The 16,160-nt window shown below is 42.7% G+C and overlaps 1 protein-coding gene and 1 pseudogene across 1 annotated transcript; one reads left to right on the forward strand and one right to left on the reverse strand.

The window, feature by feature from the left end:
- Positions 1 to 434: 434 nt before the first annotated feature.
- On the reverse strand, positions 435 to 5,132 carry LOC123081083 (uncharacterized; annotated as a pseudogene).
- Positions 5,133 to 9,729: 4,597 nt separating this feature from the next.
- On the forward strand, positions 9,730 to 12,233 carry LOC123073566 (uncharacterized). The gene is made up of 2 exons (XM_044496653.1): positions 9,730 to 10,003; positions 10,573 to 12,233. Exons 1-2 carry the CDS (start codon positions 9,745 to 9,747, stop codon positions 10,770 to 10,772), a joined length of 459 nt encoding a protein of 152 aa, XP_044352588.1. The 5' UTR covers positions 9,730 to 9,744; the 3' UTR covers positions 10,773 to 12,233.
- The last annotated feature ends 3,927 nt before the right edge of the window (positions 12,234 to 16,160 follow it).

Genomic DNA, 16,160 nt, shown 5'->3' on the forward strand with positions numbered 1-16,160 from the left:
CTCAACAAGGCAGAGAGGGACGGGCTTATAAACTGGTTTGAGCGCCCTTCGGTTGGCGAGGTGGGACTAAACACTGGCCGCAACTAGGACCAGCCCTTTACTCCCGGTTTGTGGTATGAACCGGGACTAAAGGGTGGTGGGCCAGGAGCGTGGCCCATTGGTCCCGGTTTGTCCCACCAACCGGGACCAAAGAGGCCGGACGAACCGGGACCAATGCCCCCACGAGGCCCGGCAGGCCCCTGGCCGCACGAACCGGGACCAATGCCCGCATTAGTCCCGGTTCGTGACTGAACCGGGACTAATGTGGATATTGCCCTGTGACCAAAGCCCGATATCGCATACATCATTTTGCCAGAATAGTTATTCTCTCGCAAGTTCAAGATTACAAGCCGAAACAAACAGAGAGAGGAAAAGCTTGTTCTTCTTTTCGCTGGTTAGCCCTCCAGCCGCCGAACTCCCAGTCTCCACCCCTGCATCGCCTTGTATATCTCACTTGCCACCCACTCGATTAGTTTTGCTCCTAGCTGCAGCAGTCTTTCCTCCAGCTTTTTTCTCTGCAAAATCGACCAATCAACAATTCAATTGCACGTAAGTCGAATGAAAATCATTGGATCATAGATTTTTCTCAATCTGAATATTATATCATTTCTACATTTCCAGAGAGCCCAGAAAATTGCTGCACTCCCCACCAAAACTACTTTTTTTCTCTGGTTTCTTAAAGGTTTTGAGCCACCCTCCCAGGTAGTCATTGAGATTAGCTGGGATACATCTAAGATCAAAATCACATTTGATCAGGCTCCAGACCAATCTAGCCGCCGAGCATTCAAAAAACAAGTGATCCGTGTTTTCTTCCTTTCCACAGTATACACATTCTTTTGGTCCTTTCCATCCTTTTTTGATCAAGTTATATTTTGACAAAATGCTTCTTCTGACCAAAAGCCAAAAGAACATTTTAATTTTTTATGGGATGTTAGTTTTCCACAAGAATTTGTGTGGAAATCCCACCCCCATCATTTATCAGAAAGGAATATAGAGATTTAACTGAGAACTTTCTACTTTTAGTAAGCATCCACAGGGGTTGATCTTTCCCCCCATGCATCCTTACCTCCTCACATCTTTGTTTCAGACTGTTCCAAAGTTCAGTTGTTTCTCCATTCAAATTTCTCCTAAAGCTAAACCCCTGCCACCCTCTGCTCACAGCTTCTGCCACTGAAATGTTGTGGTCAAAGCTGATATTATACAGCCTAGGTATAGGTCTTTTAGAGGTCTAGACCCTACCCACCAGTGTTCCCAAAATCTACTTTCATTTCCATCCACAATCATCATCTTAGCATGTTGGAAATATATATTTTTTGACTCCCATCAGGCTGCTCCAGAACTGGGAATCCCCAGGTTTCTTTTTCCATCCCAGACAAACATTTGTGTTGTATGTATTTGTTTTTCAGAATATTCACCCATGTTCCTGATTCAGTTTCCAATTTCCATAAGCATTTAGCTAGCAGGGCCTTGTTCATAATATCTAAGTTAATAATCCCAAGGCCCCCCTGTTCTTTTGGTAGACAGCATGTTTTCCAGTTAACTAGATGGTATTTGTTCTTGTTTTCATCTTCTTGGCACACAAGTCTGGCTCTAAAGAAATCAGCTTTCTTCCTTACCCCAACAGGGAGAGGATAGAAAGACATCATGAATAGTGGTATGTTGGTAAGGCATGCCTGTACTAGAGTTACTCTCCCAGCCATATTGAGGAGCCTACCCTGCCATCATGCACACCTTTTCTCAATTTTTTCTGTAACTCCCTTCCAGAATTTATTCCCAACCTAACATTAGCTACTGGCAATCCTAAGTATTTAATGGGTATTCTTCCCACCTCACATGTAAAGATCTCCTGGTATGTCCTAGTCTTGTTAACTGCCTCTCCAAACAAAAAGATTTCACTCTTATGAAAATTTATGGTCAATCCAGACATCTGTTCAAATGCTGTCAGTATGAACTTCAGATTTTTTGCACTATCTTCATCATCTTGTAGTAAGAAAATTGTATCATCTGCATATTGCAGCATATTTACTTCACAGTTTTTCAATTCAGAAAGTACCCCTTTTACAAAACCTTCCTGCATAGCTTTGTCCAATATAATGGCTAAGGCATCTGCAGCAATGTCAAATAGTAAGGGTGATAGGGAGTCTCCTTGTCTTAGCCCTTTGAATGTTTTAAAATATGGCCCAATTTTATCATTTACATTAACCCCAACATGTCCTCTTATCATTTATCAGGAAAAAAATTAAGTTTCATCATTTTATACACAAAGGGCCACTTGATCTTGTCATATTCTTTTTCAAAGTCCAGCTTAAAAAGGAGGTCACTTTGTTTCTTTTTATGTATTGTATTTAAGGCTTCATGTAACACTACTACACCCTCCATTATATATCTCCCTTTTATAAAGGTTGTTTGATTTGGGGAAATAATTGGTCTGATCACCTTGCTAAGTCTATTCATTAACACTTTAGTGATTATTTTGAAGCTCGCATTAAGTAAGCAAATAGGTCTAAATTTCCATATTTGTCTGGCATCTTTGACTTTGGGTACTAGGGTGATAATCCCATAGTTCAGCCTAGATATATCCAGTTCACCAGAGTGAAAATCATCCAGTAATCCTTTAAGCTCCCATTTTATTAAATCCCAGAAATTCTGGTAAAATTCAATGGGTAAGCCATCTGGTCTAGGAATTTTATTTTTTCTCCATATTAAAGACTACTTCATGCAATTCTTGCATACTAAAAGGTTCAACCAAAGCTCTGGCTTGTTCTTCTGTGATGCCAGGAGCATCTTGAATGTTTAAGTTTACAGTAGAGACTTCAGGTTGGCCAAATAGGTATTTGTAAAATTTAGTGATATATTTGATCAATTCCTCATCCCCCTCTATCTCTCCCTCATCTTGACTTAGTGAGAATATTATGTTCTTTCTCCTTCTCCCATTCACTTTGGCATGATAGTACTTGGTATTATTATCTCCATCTTTGATCTCTCTGTCTTTGTATCTTTGCAACCACTTCATCTCCTCCTGTTTCATTAGTCTCCCTAATTGGACCCTTAGTTCTTTTTGTTCAATTCTATCAGCAGCAAACATTCATATTAATTTTGTCCTCTTATCTATCTCATCCAGTTTACATATGATATCTTTTTTCAGTTTCCTGCATAATGCATCTGAGTTCAGGATCCATCCTCTCACCTTTTGTCTAAATATTATCAGTTTTTTTTGACATCTCTCTATGTTGTTTCCTATTATTTGGACATTCCACACTTTATATACATATTCTTTAAATCCTTCTTTAAGCATCCAGGAATTTTCAAATCTAAATATTGCATTATTGTTCATTTCTCTCCAGAGTCTACTGTCAATGGTGTGTGGTGAGATAATTCTCTTTCTAAAGCTTGTACAGTAGTTAAAGGGTAATGTTCTTCCCAATCAGGACAGATGAGAACTCTGTCTAACTTTTCATATGTGGGGTCACTTTGATTATTGGCCCAAGTATATTTTTTCCCACCCAAGGGTAGCTCCCTCAAACCAGCTTGTTCAATGATGGCATTAAAAACAAAGCTCCAATGATCATTGCCAGTGGGTTTGTTTTTTTCATCACTTTTTCTGATAACATTAAAATCACCTCCTATCATCATTGGCATGGAGGAGTTGCTTTGATATACTCTAGACAATTCAGCTAGATATGCATTTTTGCCAGTAGTCTGAGCATCTCCATAAACCACTATAAGATTCCATTCAAATTTGCTTTTTTGTCAGACACCAGAATTCTTACAAAATAAACCCCAATTTTCACATTGATGATATCAAAATTGTCACAATTAATCCTCACTAGGATCCCGCCAGATCTCCCCCTTGGTTGGGACCATTTCCATTCAAAATTTCTCCCACCACACAGATTGTGTAGTTCAGTTTTGGAAAAATTATCTTTAATAGTTTCCTGGATCCCAATAAAATCCAGTTTTCTATTATTTATATTTTCTCTAATAAAAAATTTCTTGTTGTCCTTTCCAATCCCACTAACATTCCAGAACATACCTATCATTTTACTTTATTTTTATAAGTTTTCCTTTTCCCCCCAAGCACACTAGCTGTCTTCCCACAGGAGAACCCTGGTGAGTTCGAGCTAGTCTTTTTTGTCTTAGAAAAGAAATTTTTGAGATGTGTAAAATGATCCATTTCTAATTCAGCATCAGAATGATCTTCATCAGAACATAATTCCTTGAGATGAACATCCCCAATGTCACTGAGGTTAGGTCCATCATGTTGACCTTCCTCTTCTCTTTTGACAAATATGTTGTAAATAGAATTCTTTTCTGCATTGCTCCATCTTAGCTATGATATCTAAATTAGTCTCAACCATGTTAATAGAGAAACCTAGGTCAATTCCAATCTTGTCTGCCATAGCTAATAAGGAAAGATCATGACAATTTAGATTATGTATCTTACCATAGTTATCTTTGGCAACAGCTCTTTCCTTGTCCAGCTCCTCAATTTTAGCATCTTGTTTGTCTACCAATCTCCCACATCTTCTAAGTTGTTCTTCCAACATAGTGTCACTATTTTCTGTATCATTGTTCCCTGTTTTTACACCCACTTTTGTGCCAAAGGAGATAGACTCCTTACTAGCATTATAATCCACTGCCCCATTGTAGTTGTTGTGCTCATCTTCCTTTCTATCAGTGTCCATAATTCTTAGATCACCATCAGTGATCTCCTCCAATTCTTTCTCCCTTGTTTCCCACATCTCAATTTTATCAACACACCTGGCAATCATTCCCTGCTGCTTGTTAATAAGATCCATGAGAACTTTCTTATCTTGCTCTAGATCCATGATCTTTTTCTCCTCTTTCATTCTGATGGCTTTCTGTCTTGCTTTGTCTTCTTCCAGCTCTATCACTTTTTTCATAATCATATCCAGATTAGCTTCTACCTTTTTCCCTGCCTCCATCTCCAAGTTTTGCTCTTTTTGTATCATAGTAATCTCCTCATTCTTCTTCTTCAGCTCCTCAAATTGTGTCACTCCTAGGCTTCCCAGTGAGATCATCTCTTTATTTCCAATCACATTATCATCCTCTCCTTTGTGTCTCTTTCTCATGTCTCCTTCACTATTGTCTGCATCTGTTCCCTTAATCACCTGTCTCTTATGTTCTCAATACCATCCCATTTCCACCACATTCTCTAGTTCTGGTACAATCCTATAGATCATCAGCTCTTTGTCAGTAATCTCAGTGTAGGATGGTATTTTTTCAGTCTCGTATTCCCACCTTAGCTCTAATCTTCTCTTTAGTAATTGTATTCGTGTCAATTTCAGCACTGGCCCAAGAGTTGCAGCTACCTCACATATATCCCAAAAAATGCCTAAAACATTCAGGTACCTTCCCAAACTGGACCCAAACAGTGTGAAGTTTACCAACAGCCTGTGAGTCAAAACTCCATCCCTTCACATTAATCACAGCACCTGATCCCAGCAGTGTAAAATCTTTGCACTTGTTCAGTTCCATAAGTCTTCCTTTGTTTGGGAATCTAACCAAAAAGGCATTTTCTCCATGTTTTTTGCATCTCCATTGCCAGTTCCAGTTGAATATATATATAGTGCAATCTGCCTATCCACTGTGTTTCATTGATCTCTCCAGACACAACAGTTATTATGGCCATTGGGTTTGGATTTTCAACCTCCAGAGCTTCCTTAGCACTTTGTACCGGCAACACCCCAAGCCCCCTGGCTGCATACCCCACAAACTTAGGAACTGGCTTAATCTGCTTCAACCAGTTGCAGTCATCAGTGACATGGTTCTTTTTTCCACAAATCACACAGTGCCCAAGGGGGCAGTCTTTTGTCAGGTGATTCGAATCCTTGCATTTATTACAAAGCACCATGTTCACTCCTCCAATTCCTGGCCTCCCCCCATCCAATGCATTTCTGTTGTTATACTGTTCTCTGTCATTGGCACTAAATCCTCTCTGTCCTTGTGTTCCTCCTCCATTATTCACCATCAAGGCCTCTCTCCCCTGTTTCCCCTGATTCCTGGGCTCTGGATTTATCTTGTTTGCTTCACTTACTCTGGAATCAGCAGCACCCTGAGTCTGTCCAGTGCTAGATCCAGGTCTAAAATTGACCTCATTACCAGGGAGAAGGTTACCTTGTGAGATTTGCGCTAACAAAGCATTGAGCAGCACCTGTTGCTGTTGTAACAGATCTTGCCCTCCTTTTCCTTGAGATCCAACAGAATCTCCCTGGCCAGCTCTAGTCTCTTCTTCTTTTCCCTTGTTCTTGCTGTTAGCAATCTCTCCATCTTCAGCTTCTCCTCTGGCTGTTGAATCTTGTCTTGTTTCCTGTCTCTCTTGAGTCCTCCAGTTCTCTCTCCCTCTAGCAAGATCTCTCCTCTCCTCCCACGGCATCTAGTTTTTGTGGTAATTATCCCCTTCCTCTTTTCTTCTGTACTACCACCCATCTCTCTCCCCCTATTGAAATGACCACCTCCTCCACCAAATCTTCATCCAAATTGATCCATGTTTTCTTCTCCCCCAACGGCGCACTGGTAAACCCTAACTCTGGCTCCCCTCCATCTTTGCCTTTTATATATAGTTCGGGGTTGGAATTAAGGTGGGAGAAGGAGCCTGAAAGTGTATTTTCACTCCCCGTATCCACCTCACTTGGGCCTGAATGTCCTCTAGTTGGGCTCAGATCCAGGGCCCAATTTTCCAAGGTATCATTAGGAATAACTTTTCTTACAGGTTGCTTTTTTGTGATTCTACTGTCGATGACAGTATTAATCTCACAATTGGAAACAACCATGATATCAGTGTCTAAACCTGTCTCAGACCAAAAGTTTAGGGTTTAAGGGTTTAGGGTATGACCAATGTACCATCCATAATATCCCTATTATTTTCAGTAATTTCCCCAATCACTTTTTCCCCCACACCATTCGAGCTTCTCCTATTCTGATTTTGTTCATCTACATTATCCATACAATCCATTTTCATGATTTCTTTTTTCATTTTTTTCTTACTGCCTTTCCTATGACTAATAGTCATTTCGTTTTGGCATGCATTCAAAAAATACTTCTAAGATATCGTAATTTTACCTCTCGGACCTGATGAGGCGCCGTCCTCCTCACCAGACTCCTCCCCAGCCAGCAGCCAGAAGCGGCTGCCGGCAAGGGAGAAGCCTAGTCCTCCGCCGCGAACTTGGCCGCCTCCTGAAGACGCGGCGACCTGCGGAGGAAGCGCGGAGATCTGTGCGGGGTGTAGTTCTTCTCCTTCATCTTCTTCTCTCCCCCTCGCCTCTCCATCTTCTGACTTGAGCTTGCTCCCAGATCTCTCTGTTCCTCCTCCGAATCCGCCTCGCTGTCTTCGATCTGGATCGATACCCAGCGCGTTCCTGGGGTGGGGATGGCCATCACCGCCCCCACCACAAACTCCTCCGGGCCGGTGGGGAAGCGGCGTCGCGAGCGGAATGCCCACCACTTCTGCTTCTGCGCCTGGTCGTCGCCCTCCGTCCCCTCCATGGCCCAGACCAGAGCGGCCAGCGAGCTCACCGGCGCACCAGATGGAGCGGTCATCCCGTTCGGGGTGAGCCGCTCGTCTTCCTCCACCGTCAGGTTCCTGAAGACAGGTACTTAATTACCCCTCTGAATTTTACTCACCATCAATATGGAGAAGTCCTTCTAATGAAATATTAAATTTATGTAAACAAGGGTATTAAAGTCAACATTGTTTCTTAATCCTAAGTGCCTTGGAAAACTTGATATTTCATACCCCCACCGTACACTATGAGATTACACAAAAATATCTAAATTAAAAAATTCATTCCCCACTACTCGAAAATTAGTCATTGCCAAGTGCCATTATTTTTGCCGAAAAACAAACTGCGGAAGCTCGGCAAAACAATGTAAGCCAAGTACGGTTCTCGGCAACGTGCCCGACTCAACAGAAGCGTGTTGTTGCTGAGAAACCAGGTAAAGGGAACTCGGCAAACAAAATGAACTGAGCTTATACTAAATATGTCGAGTTCCTGGCAGGACGGATTTGGCCAAGTTTGTGCCATGTGGCGACAATGGCAGTTGTTGTGTACTCTGTTACGGCAGGCCGCGCTTGCCGACCTCCCGGGTTACGACACTCGGCATAGTTTTCGCAATCGTTTATTTTTTCCTTTTCACCATGTGATTATTTCGCGGAGTTCCCGACCATAGGCACTCGTCAAAGAGTTTCCATATATAGGTACGAGTTGCGGCTAATCTGAACTAAAATATTTCTTGCACATACAGATCCCCCCCACCGCCTTCCCCTCCTCCCCTCCACCATCGCGACGCCCACACCTGCCCGCACCTCGGCCGCTGCTCCTCCGATCGTCTCCCACAGCCACCCCGCTCCTTCCCCCCGACGGCACACTCCAGCCGAATCCCCACATGTGGCCCGAACTACCTCCTCCATACTGGCTATCACCCACCAACATTAGGCAACAAACCAAGGTGATGAGCTCAACCTTCACAATTTTTTTATTTAGATAAAAATAAGAAATGTTTAGTGGTTAATTGTTTGTAGTTAGTAGTTGTTATAATATTGTTATTTGCTATATATTTAGCTAGGTTAATATGGATTGGATGATATGAGTACATATATGAATGATGAAATTAATTTGATATATGTCCATGTAAACCTAGGGCCCTCCGGTATCTTACATAAGTCGGGGTCGAGCTAGTTGATAAAACAACTGAAGAGACAATCTCTCGGTACTACATGTACTTTGTACACCCCAATCGCAATATACACACGAGCAGGAGTAGGGTTTTATACCTATAAGGAGGGCCTGAACCTTGGTAAATCCGGTCTCATGTTTTCCTTCCGATTTGCTTACCTCGTCGGGATTCTACTAAGGGATCTGCTAGAATCATCTCCCACACTTCCTCGTTGTTACCCCGATCCATTTCCCTTTCGATCCCTCCATCCTAATCTTTTCATCTCCCTTCTATGTCCCAAACTTGTACTCACTCCTCTAATCTGATCCTAACCTCCTCACCTAGCCTTTCCTCCTCCTCTAATCATGGTCCAGTTTGGAGCTCTCGAGTCTAAGCCAATGGCGGCACAACATCGCTCGAAGCAGACACGAAGTGGCAAAGCCTCGGTTCGTTGTCGTGCTGGGTTGTGCCCTAGACATTGAGCAGAGGAGGGGCGTCGTGTCCAAACCTTGCAGGTGCTTCTACCTTAACTAATTTTCTGTGTGGACCAATGTGGAGGGCGATCTAGACGTATCAATATCACTCACATGTGAACGCTAACCTCTTTTGAATCTCAAGGTTAAATTTTAAGTTCCTTACTGATATTTCTTACTCGAGAACGATCAATGCTTAAGCATGATGACATTTGATGGGTGTATTTTACACCCGTTATTTTCTAAGTCCAATCTTGGTATTCTCAAGCATTTACTTGGATTGTCCCTTTAAGTCGCCCACTAATGTCTAATTAGCTGCAAGATGAGTAAAATGTTAATCTTTTTTTCTTTGAAAATCTGATGGATAAAATAGGAAATTGTTCTTGGTTGCATTATGTACTCTCAGTTTTCGATTATTTTAAAAACAATTTTTTGAGGGGTATTTCAAAAATAAATAAATAAGTTGTCCTGATGGGCTGTACAATGTCAGGCCCATTATAGCCCCCTTTCAGGGCCCGGTGAATGCGAGAGAGACCTCATCTTCTTTTCCCTTCCCATGGCCGTGGCTACCCTCGGTCCCATCCCCAAATCCCAGCGAGAGATTTCCGCCGCCGCCTTCCTCTTCCTGCCAAGCGGCTACTCCCTTCTCCTCTGCCCCGAGCTCATCGCTCTCCGGATTTCCACGCCGCCGTGGAGGGGTCAGTCTGTTCCAGGCTGCCGCGTGAGCAGGAGAAGGGGCAGCCGGAGAGGCGGGGTAAGGTGCCTTCGCTGCGAAGCCGGCGACGGGCGTAGAGGTGCAGCCGCCGGTCACTCCGGTAAGCGTAACTGTACTGTACCACACTGACATTTTTAGTCCCCACTTCAAAAAAAAAAAATTTGTTGTTTATTTAAGGCAGTTTTCCCTTAAGCAATTATATATGGTGTACTAATAACAATTTACTTTTGAAATCTCCTCGTGTTTATTTGAAACACATCAAGTATGGACTGCTTCATCTAATATATGAGTTACTAAGAGAAAGAAAATTAACAAGTGACATCTGCTCTTTTTTTACTCGGATCGCCTAGTAGTGTATTGTTTAAATTACATACATATTTTGAGTGTTTGAAATCATGTGGATAAAAGCATTCATCTAGTATTTTATAAAAATTACGCTGCCACGGTTCTCCGTTACCGTTGTCAATCTCCGTTGCATTACAGGGTCCTCATGACTAAATTTTGAGGAATGTCAAACTGCTGCACATGACTAGAACACATAGTAGTAACAGAGCTTTGTGAACCCAACACTTATGTAACATGATTCAGACTATTGCAGCACAATGGAATTTTAAGTGTTGATCTCACCATACTATGTGCTGGATATGATCTCAACTAGTACTGCTGCAGATCACTTGGCTCCTTCTCCTTCTGGATTAATCAGAAGCAAAATTAGACTGCAGCTCGTGTCCACCGAAAGTAAGGAAACTACTAGGATGCATCTCGTGTATGATGAAGCCACTGTCGCCGTTGACGGCCTGGCCATGGCTTTCCTGCCCACACTTGAGCTCAACGCGGAGGGCAATCGAGTGACAAGGACATTCATTTGACACTACTGATGCCAATGCTATGACTGATCGGTCTGGAATAAGGTGACTCACACCTCATGAGCAGCCATTAATTTCTCCTTCATACATAAGCAGTGCACTATTGTTTCAGGCCTAGGGGACATGCGACTGCAATTTTGTTAGTAATGATTGGTAGCATCAGCATAGAGTACTAGACCACTTCACTTTTTTGAACATTTACCAAGTTTTAATCTTGACAAACTATGAACGAGTTGTGATGCCTGCATAAAAACCTTTCACCTGATGCATGCCTAAAAGCCTCATATGCAAACAGCGGTCCTGAAACTCCCAATGCGGAAGGTATGCTTACACTCCTCTCGTTTCACATTTGCAGTTTGATAATTTACAATTGGTGGTTGATAATAATTTACAGCTTTTAGTTGAAGTTTGGGGATAAGGGATGCAAGGGTCCACCAGTGACTGGACAAAGTCCGTAAATTCAAATTATATCCGGTTCACACTTTTCGTTCATAATATGCATGGACAAGCCATCCAGCCAGCATAGAAAGGAAGTGAAGCGGACAAACGGGTGGAGAGGGAATCCCAGCCTGCGGACAAAATGCGCGAGGAACACCACCCTCTCATGAGGCTCGGGGGTAGGGACGATCTATCCCTTGGCTGGAAGTCGGTGAATGATCTCCTTGGCCAGGTATCCGGCCTCTCGGAGCTCCTTGATATCTTTCTTCTTAACGGAGGAGGCCATCCACTTGCCTGCAGCTCCAGATCCGGACATGGTTGGAGTGCTTTCTCGGGAAAGCTAGAGCTTGGGCGCTGGAGCTCAAGGATGGAAGGGCAGAGGAAGGAGAAGGCATGAGTAGACAAGGGTGAATTCTTATCCCCTTATAAAGAATCGCGAATATCAAGCGCCTCCTCACTCGCCTTAGAACCCGCCTATTCCCAAGGGCTGTATAAACGGCACGGTTGGGTTACCCATACCCGTATTGATGAGAATCCCGCAATGAGGGGACACGATCTCTGCTTTGACAAGACGTGCCAATGGCAACCGCGTCTCGAAATGTGGGGCTGCAGTCGGAAAACGGTTTGAAATCATGACCGGACAGACGTGATGTCATGTTACAAAAAGTTGTCGGCGGATAGGATTCGTGAAATATTATATTCTCTCTACGGTTGTGTGCGGTGTGTGTTACAGGTCTGGACACATCGGTACATCCAAAGACTATTTTGGAGTTCGGAAGGAGGAACCCGCCTTGCAATGACGAAGACAGATCTACGCGCCGGATACCTTGTCATTGAAGCCAGGTTCAGGGGCTACTGAGGGAGTCCTGGACTAAGGGGTCCTCGGGCGTCCGGCCTGTTAGCCATGGGCCGGACTGATGGGCTGTCAAGATGCGAAGACCAAAGACTGCCCCGTTGTCCAGATGGGGCTCTCCTTGGCATGGAAGGCAAGCTTGGCGACCGAATATGTAGATTCCTTTCTTTGTAACCGACCTTGTGTAACCCTAGATCCTCTCGGTGTCTATATAAACCGGAGGACTTAGTCCGGAGGGATATACTCATTACCATAGTCATACAGGCTAGACTTCTAGGGTTTAGCCATTACGATCTCGTGGTAGATCAACTCTTGTAATACTCATATCCATCAAGATCAATCGAGCAGGAAGTAGGGTATTACCTCCATAGAGAGGGCCCGAACCTGGGTAAACATCGTGTCCCCTGTCTCCTGTTACCATCGACCTTAGACGCACAGTTCGGGACCCCCTACCCGAGATCCACCGATTTTGACACCGACAGTCCCTCCACCTGAATATATTACTCAAAGTGGCCATCATGCCAGGAGAGTGATCCAGTTTATCAAGAAAACCGGATCGAAAACCTGAACAAGTTGACCCGTTTATAGGAAAACCGGGCCGAAAACCATACAAGTAACAAGGTTACAAGAAAGGAGAAGAACAAGACACTCAACATAAGGCAGGACATACCTAGCAGACTAAGAGGACCATCACCACGAAAGACACAAGTAGTTGTGGGGTTTCATCAAGGGATCCCAATACCAAGACTTGCGAGCAACCTAACGCACCGCACCGGCGTGCATAGCAAACCCACGGCGCGACACAGGAGCACCACAATCAACGAGTGCCAAACACGAACCTTGACTGGGAGCTCCGCCAGTGAATTCGGGATGATTAGCAAGTTGGGGAGGCTGGGTGGACATATAATTTCTTTCCACCGACTTCGCATTAGCAACTTGATAATTTACAGTTAGTTATCCCATGCACTGACCCTGCGACTCATTTTTTTAAGGAAATTTTTTTGCCTGCTACACTGCAGGGGGGCACAATCCAGACGATCAAGGTGGCTCAAGACTGGGTAGGGTAGGGGGTGAAAGGCAAGGGCTGATGATCACACCGATTGTGCCGGATGAGAGTGCTTAAATCGAAGCTATAGGCAGAAGAGCAATCAATTCTGCACAACTTTTGACGCGTATTATTGCATTTGGGCCTAAGTTAACTCAGTGGCCATTTGCTGGCTAGATCAACCTAGGCTGCAAATCTTATGTGCTGTTAAGTTCTAATTTGCTTGACAGTTTAAGACCATGATTTATAAGGATATCTATAGTACGTTTTTTAGGGGAACATATATCGCGAGGGCTATATCTTGCCTACAGGAGACGATATTCCGTCTCATAGTAGGCGTTCGCTACACGGGCTAGCCCAATATGGCCGGTTTTTGGAAGCTTCTATTGCTGGTTTTGGAAGCTTCTACATGTTTTTTGACTGGTTTACTGTGTTTCTTCATTGGTTTCCTTACTTTTTTTCTTTTTCTATTTTTCAACACATGACTACTTTTTCAATATACATTGTACATTTTTCATATACATGTGAAACCTTTTTTGATACACGCTGAACCTTTTTTAAAATACATAATCTATTATTTTCAAACACATGTTTTGAAAAAAATTATGTTAAACATTTCTCAAATACAGGTTGAACCTTTTTTTAGATCGCACGAACCTTTTATTAACTATTTGCACCGTATAAACATTTTTTAAATCTCATGAACACATTTTATATAACACATGAATATTTTATTGAATGGTATGAAAAGCTATTGAATTGCACAAACTTTTTTTACTATGTATTAACATTTAACAAAAATAGCAGTAACATCTTTTGAAATGTGTGATTTCTTTAAATATCAAGAACTTTTTTTGAATGCTATCAAAAAAATTAAAAGTTGTGTGGTGTTTTTAACTGCATGAACATTGTTTAATGTGCTATGAACGAGTAATTAAATTTTTAAAATATATGATATATTTTTAAGTATTCCAATGTAAAAGGAAAACAACGTACGTAACACAGCTGGGCAGGCCCACCATAAGTCTGCTTGAGGCAAGGTTATGCTCTATATCGTGTCAAGCGAGATATAAAAAGCACCCAACATATATAAAAAATGGCCCAAACCCTATATGGCACCTTCAGCGCCGTTTAAAGCCTAATTGGCCAAATGGCGCACACACCACCACCACCACCCCCCCCCCCCTGTGTTGGGCCGGCCCATTTATCCTTTTTCAGCTGTTACGCAATCTCGGGTCCGCTAGCACCAGCGTTTTGACCCACATGCGTCAACCAGGCCCAACCGAAGAGCAACACCGACTTAAGAGAAGCCTTGGGCCCTCTCCCCCAAAAGACTAGCCTGTTAGGAGGGGACATCCCCACCCTTATAAGTCGTGTTATGTCTCCCCCCACAACCGATATGGGACTAAACCCAACAATCTCCCCCTCACACATCGGTCACCCATGGGCCCGCTAACACCAGCGTTTCCAGCCCACCAACCATGACCGACCACCCGTGAGTTCACCGAGATTTATTCCGGGCACCTGGGCTCTGATATCAATTGTTACGCAATCTCGGGTCCGCTAGCACCAGCGTTCTGACCCACATGCGTCAACCAGGCCCAACCGGAGAGCAACACCGACTTAAGAGAAGCCTTGGGCCCTCTCCCCCCAAAAGACTAGCCTGTTAGGAGGGGACACCCCCACCCTTATAAGTCGTGTTATGTCTCCCCCACAACCGATGTGGGATTAAACCCAACAATCTCCCCCTCACACATCGGTCACCCATGGGCCCGCTAACACTAGCGTTTCCAGCCCACCAACCATGACCGACCACCCGTGAGTTCATCGAGACGACTCCATATCCTATCTAAACACAATACAACTACAAGTCCAACTGTAACCTACCTTGTACACAATATTCGACACAACTCCAACATCAGCAAGGATCTCAACACTCGCGCCTATTAACTACTCTCTTTTCATTTTCTTCCTTTTCAGTTCACAGAGGCTCCTGGTTTTGGGAAGCTTCCCAAATCGGTTTTCCTGCTTCGCTGGTTTTTGGACGGTTGTTATTTAGGTTTCTTTTCTTGTTCCTTTTCCTTCTTTTCTATTCTTATTTTTTATTCTTTTATTTTTTTCCTTAAATGCGTGAACTATTTGCAAATTCGTGAACATTTGTTTATAAAAATAGATCTTTTTAAAAAAATCGTAAGCTTTTTATAAATATCAATGTACTTTTCCAAAATTCATGAACTTTTTTTCAAATCCGTCAACATTTTAAAAAGTCAATGAACTTCGAAATTCGTAACTTTTCTTCAAAAATGATGAACTTGTTCTAGAGTCGTGAACTCTTTAACAGAATCTATGAACTTCTTTCAATTTCATGAACGTTGTTTCAAAATCGATGAACGTTTTTCAAAATAGATGGATTTTATTAAAATTTGTGAACTTTTCTTCAAAATCGATGATTTTTTTTTGTCAAAATTGTGAAATTTTCATCAAATTGATAAACCTTTTTTTCGAAACTGATAATTGTTTTCCAAATATCTATGAACATGGTTAAACGGTCAATGGAACGACCGAATTAGAGATTTTTTTTTGTAGCAGACCCGATCGAGCGAGCGATCCAGCTGTTGAGCGATCAAGTGCAGCGAGCTCTCATGCTAATGAGCCGGCCGAAAGAGAACATGCACCTGAGTGCTCGAAGCGCTGGTCAAGAGCTGCCTCCTATTTGTGGCCTCGTAGCGTTAAATAGGATATGCTCCACCCTAGGATAGCCAGGAAAAATGGGCCGGCACACTTTTCCATGAGTTTATTTATTTATTTATTTGTTCTTTTTGTCTTTTAGTCGTTTCTATGAAAAAATCGGTTGTACTTTTTAGGGTGCTAGATATTTAAAAACATTTTAATACTAAAAATATTTCTAAAATTTTGTTTAATATTTATAGCTGTGGGCCCCAGCAGGTGTGTAGCCAAAAAGAATATCATGATAAAGGCAGACAATATTATAATGAATTTCTCACATGATGTCCATCTATAATTATTTATACTCCATATCAATGCATTTACTATT

The sequence above is a fragment of the Triticum aestivum genome, chromosome 3D (assembly GCF_018294505.1).
Source record: "Triticum aestivum cultivar Chinese Spring chromosome 3D, IWGSC CS RefSeq v2.1, whole genome shotgun sequence".
NCBI lineage: Eukaryota > Viridiplantae > Streptophyta > Magnoliopsida > Poales > Poaceae > Triticum > Triticum aestivum.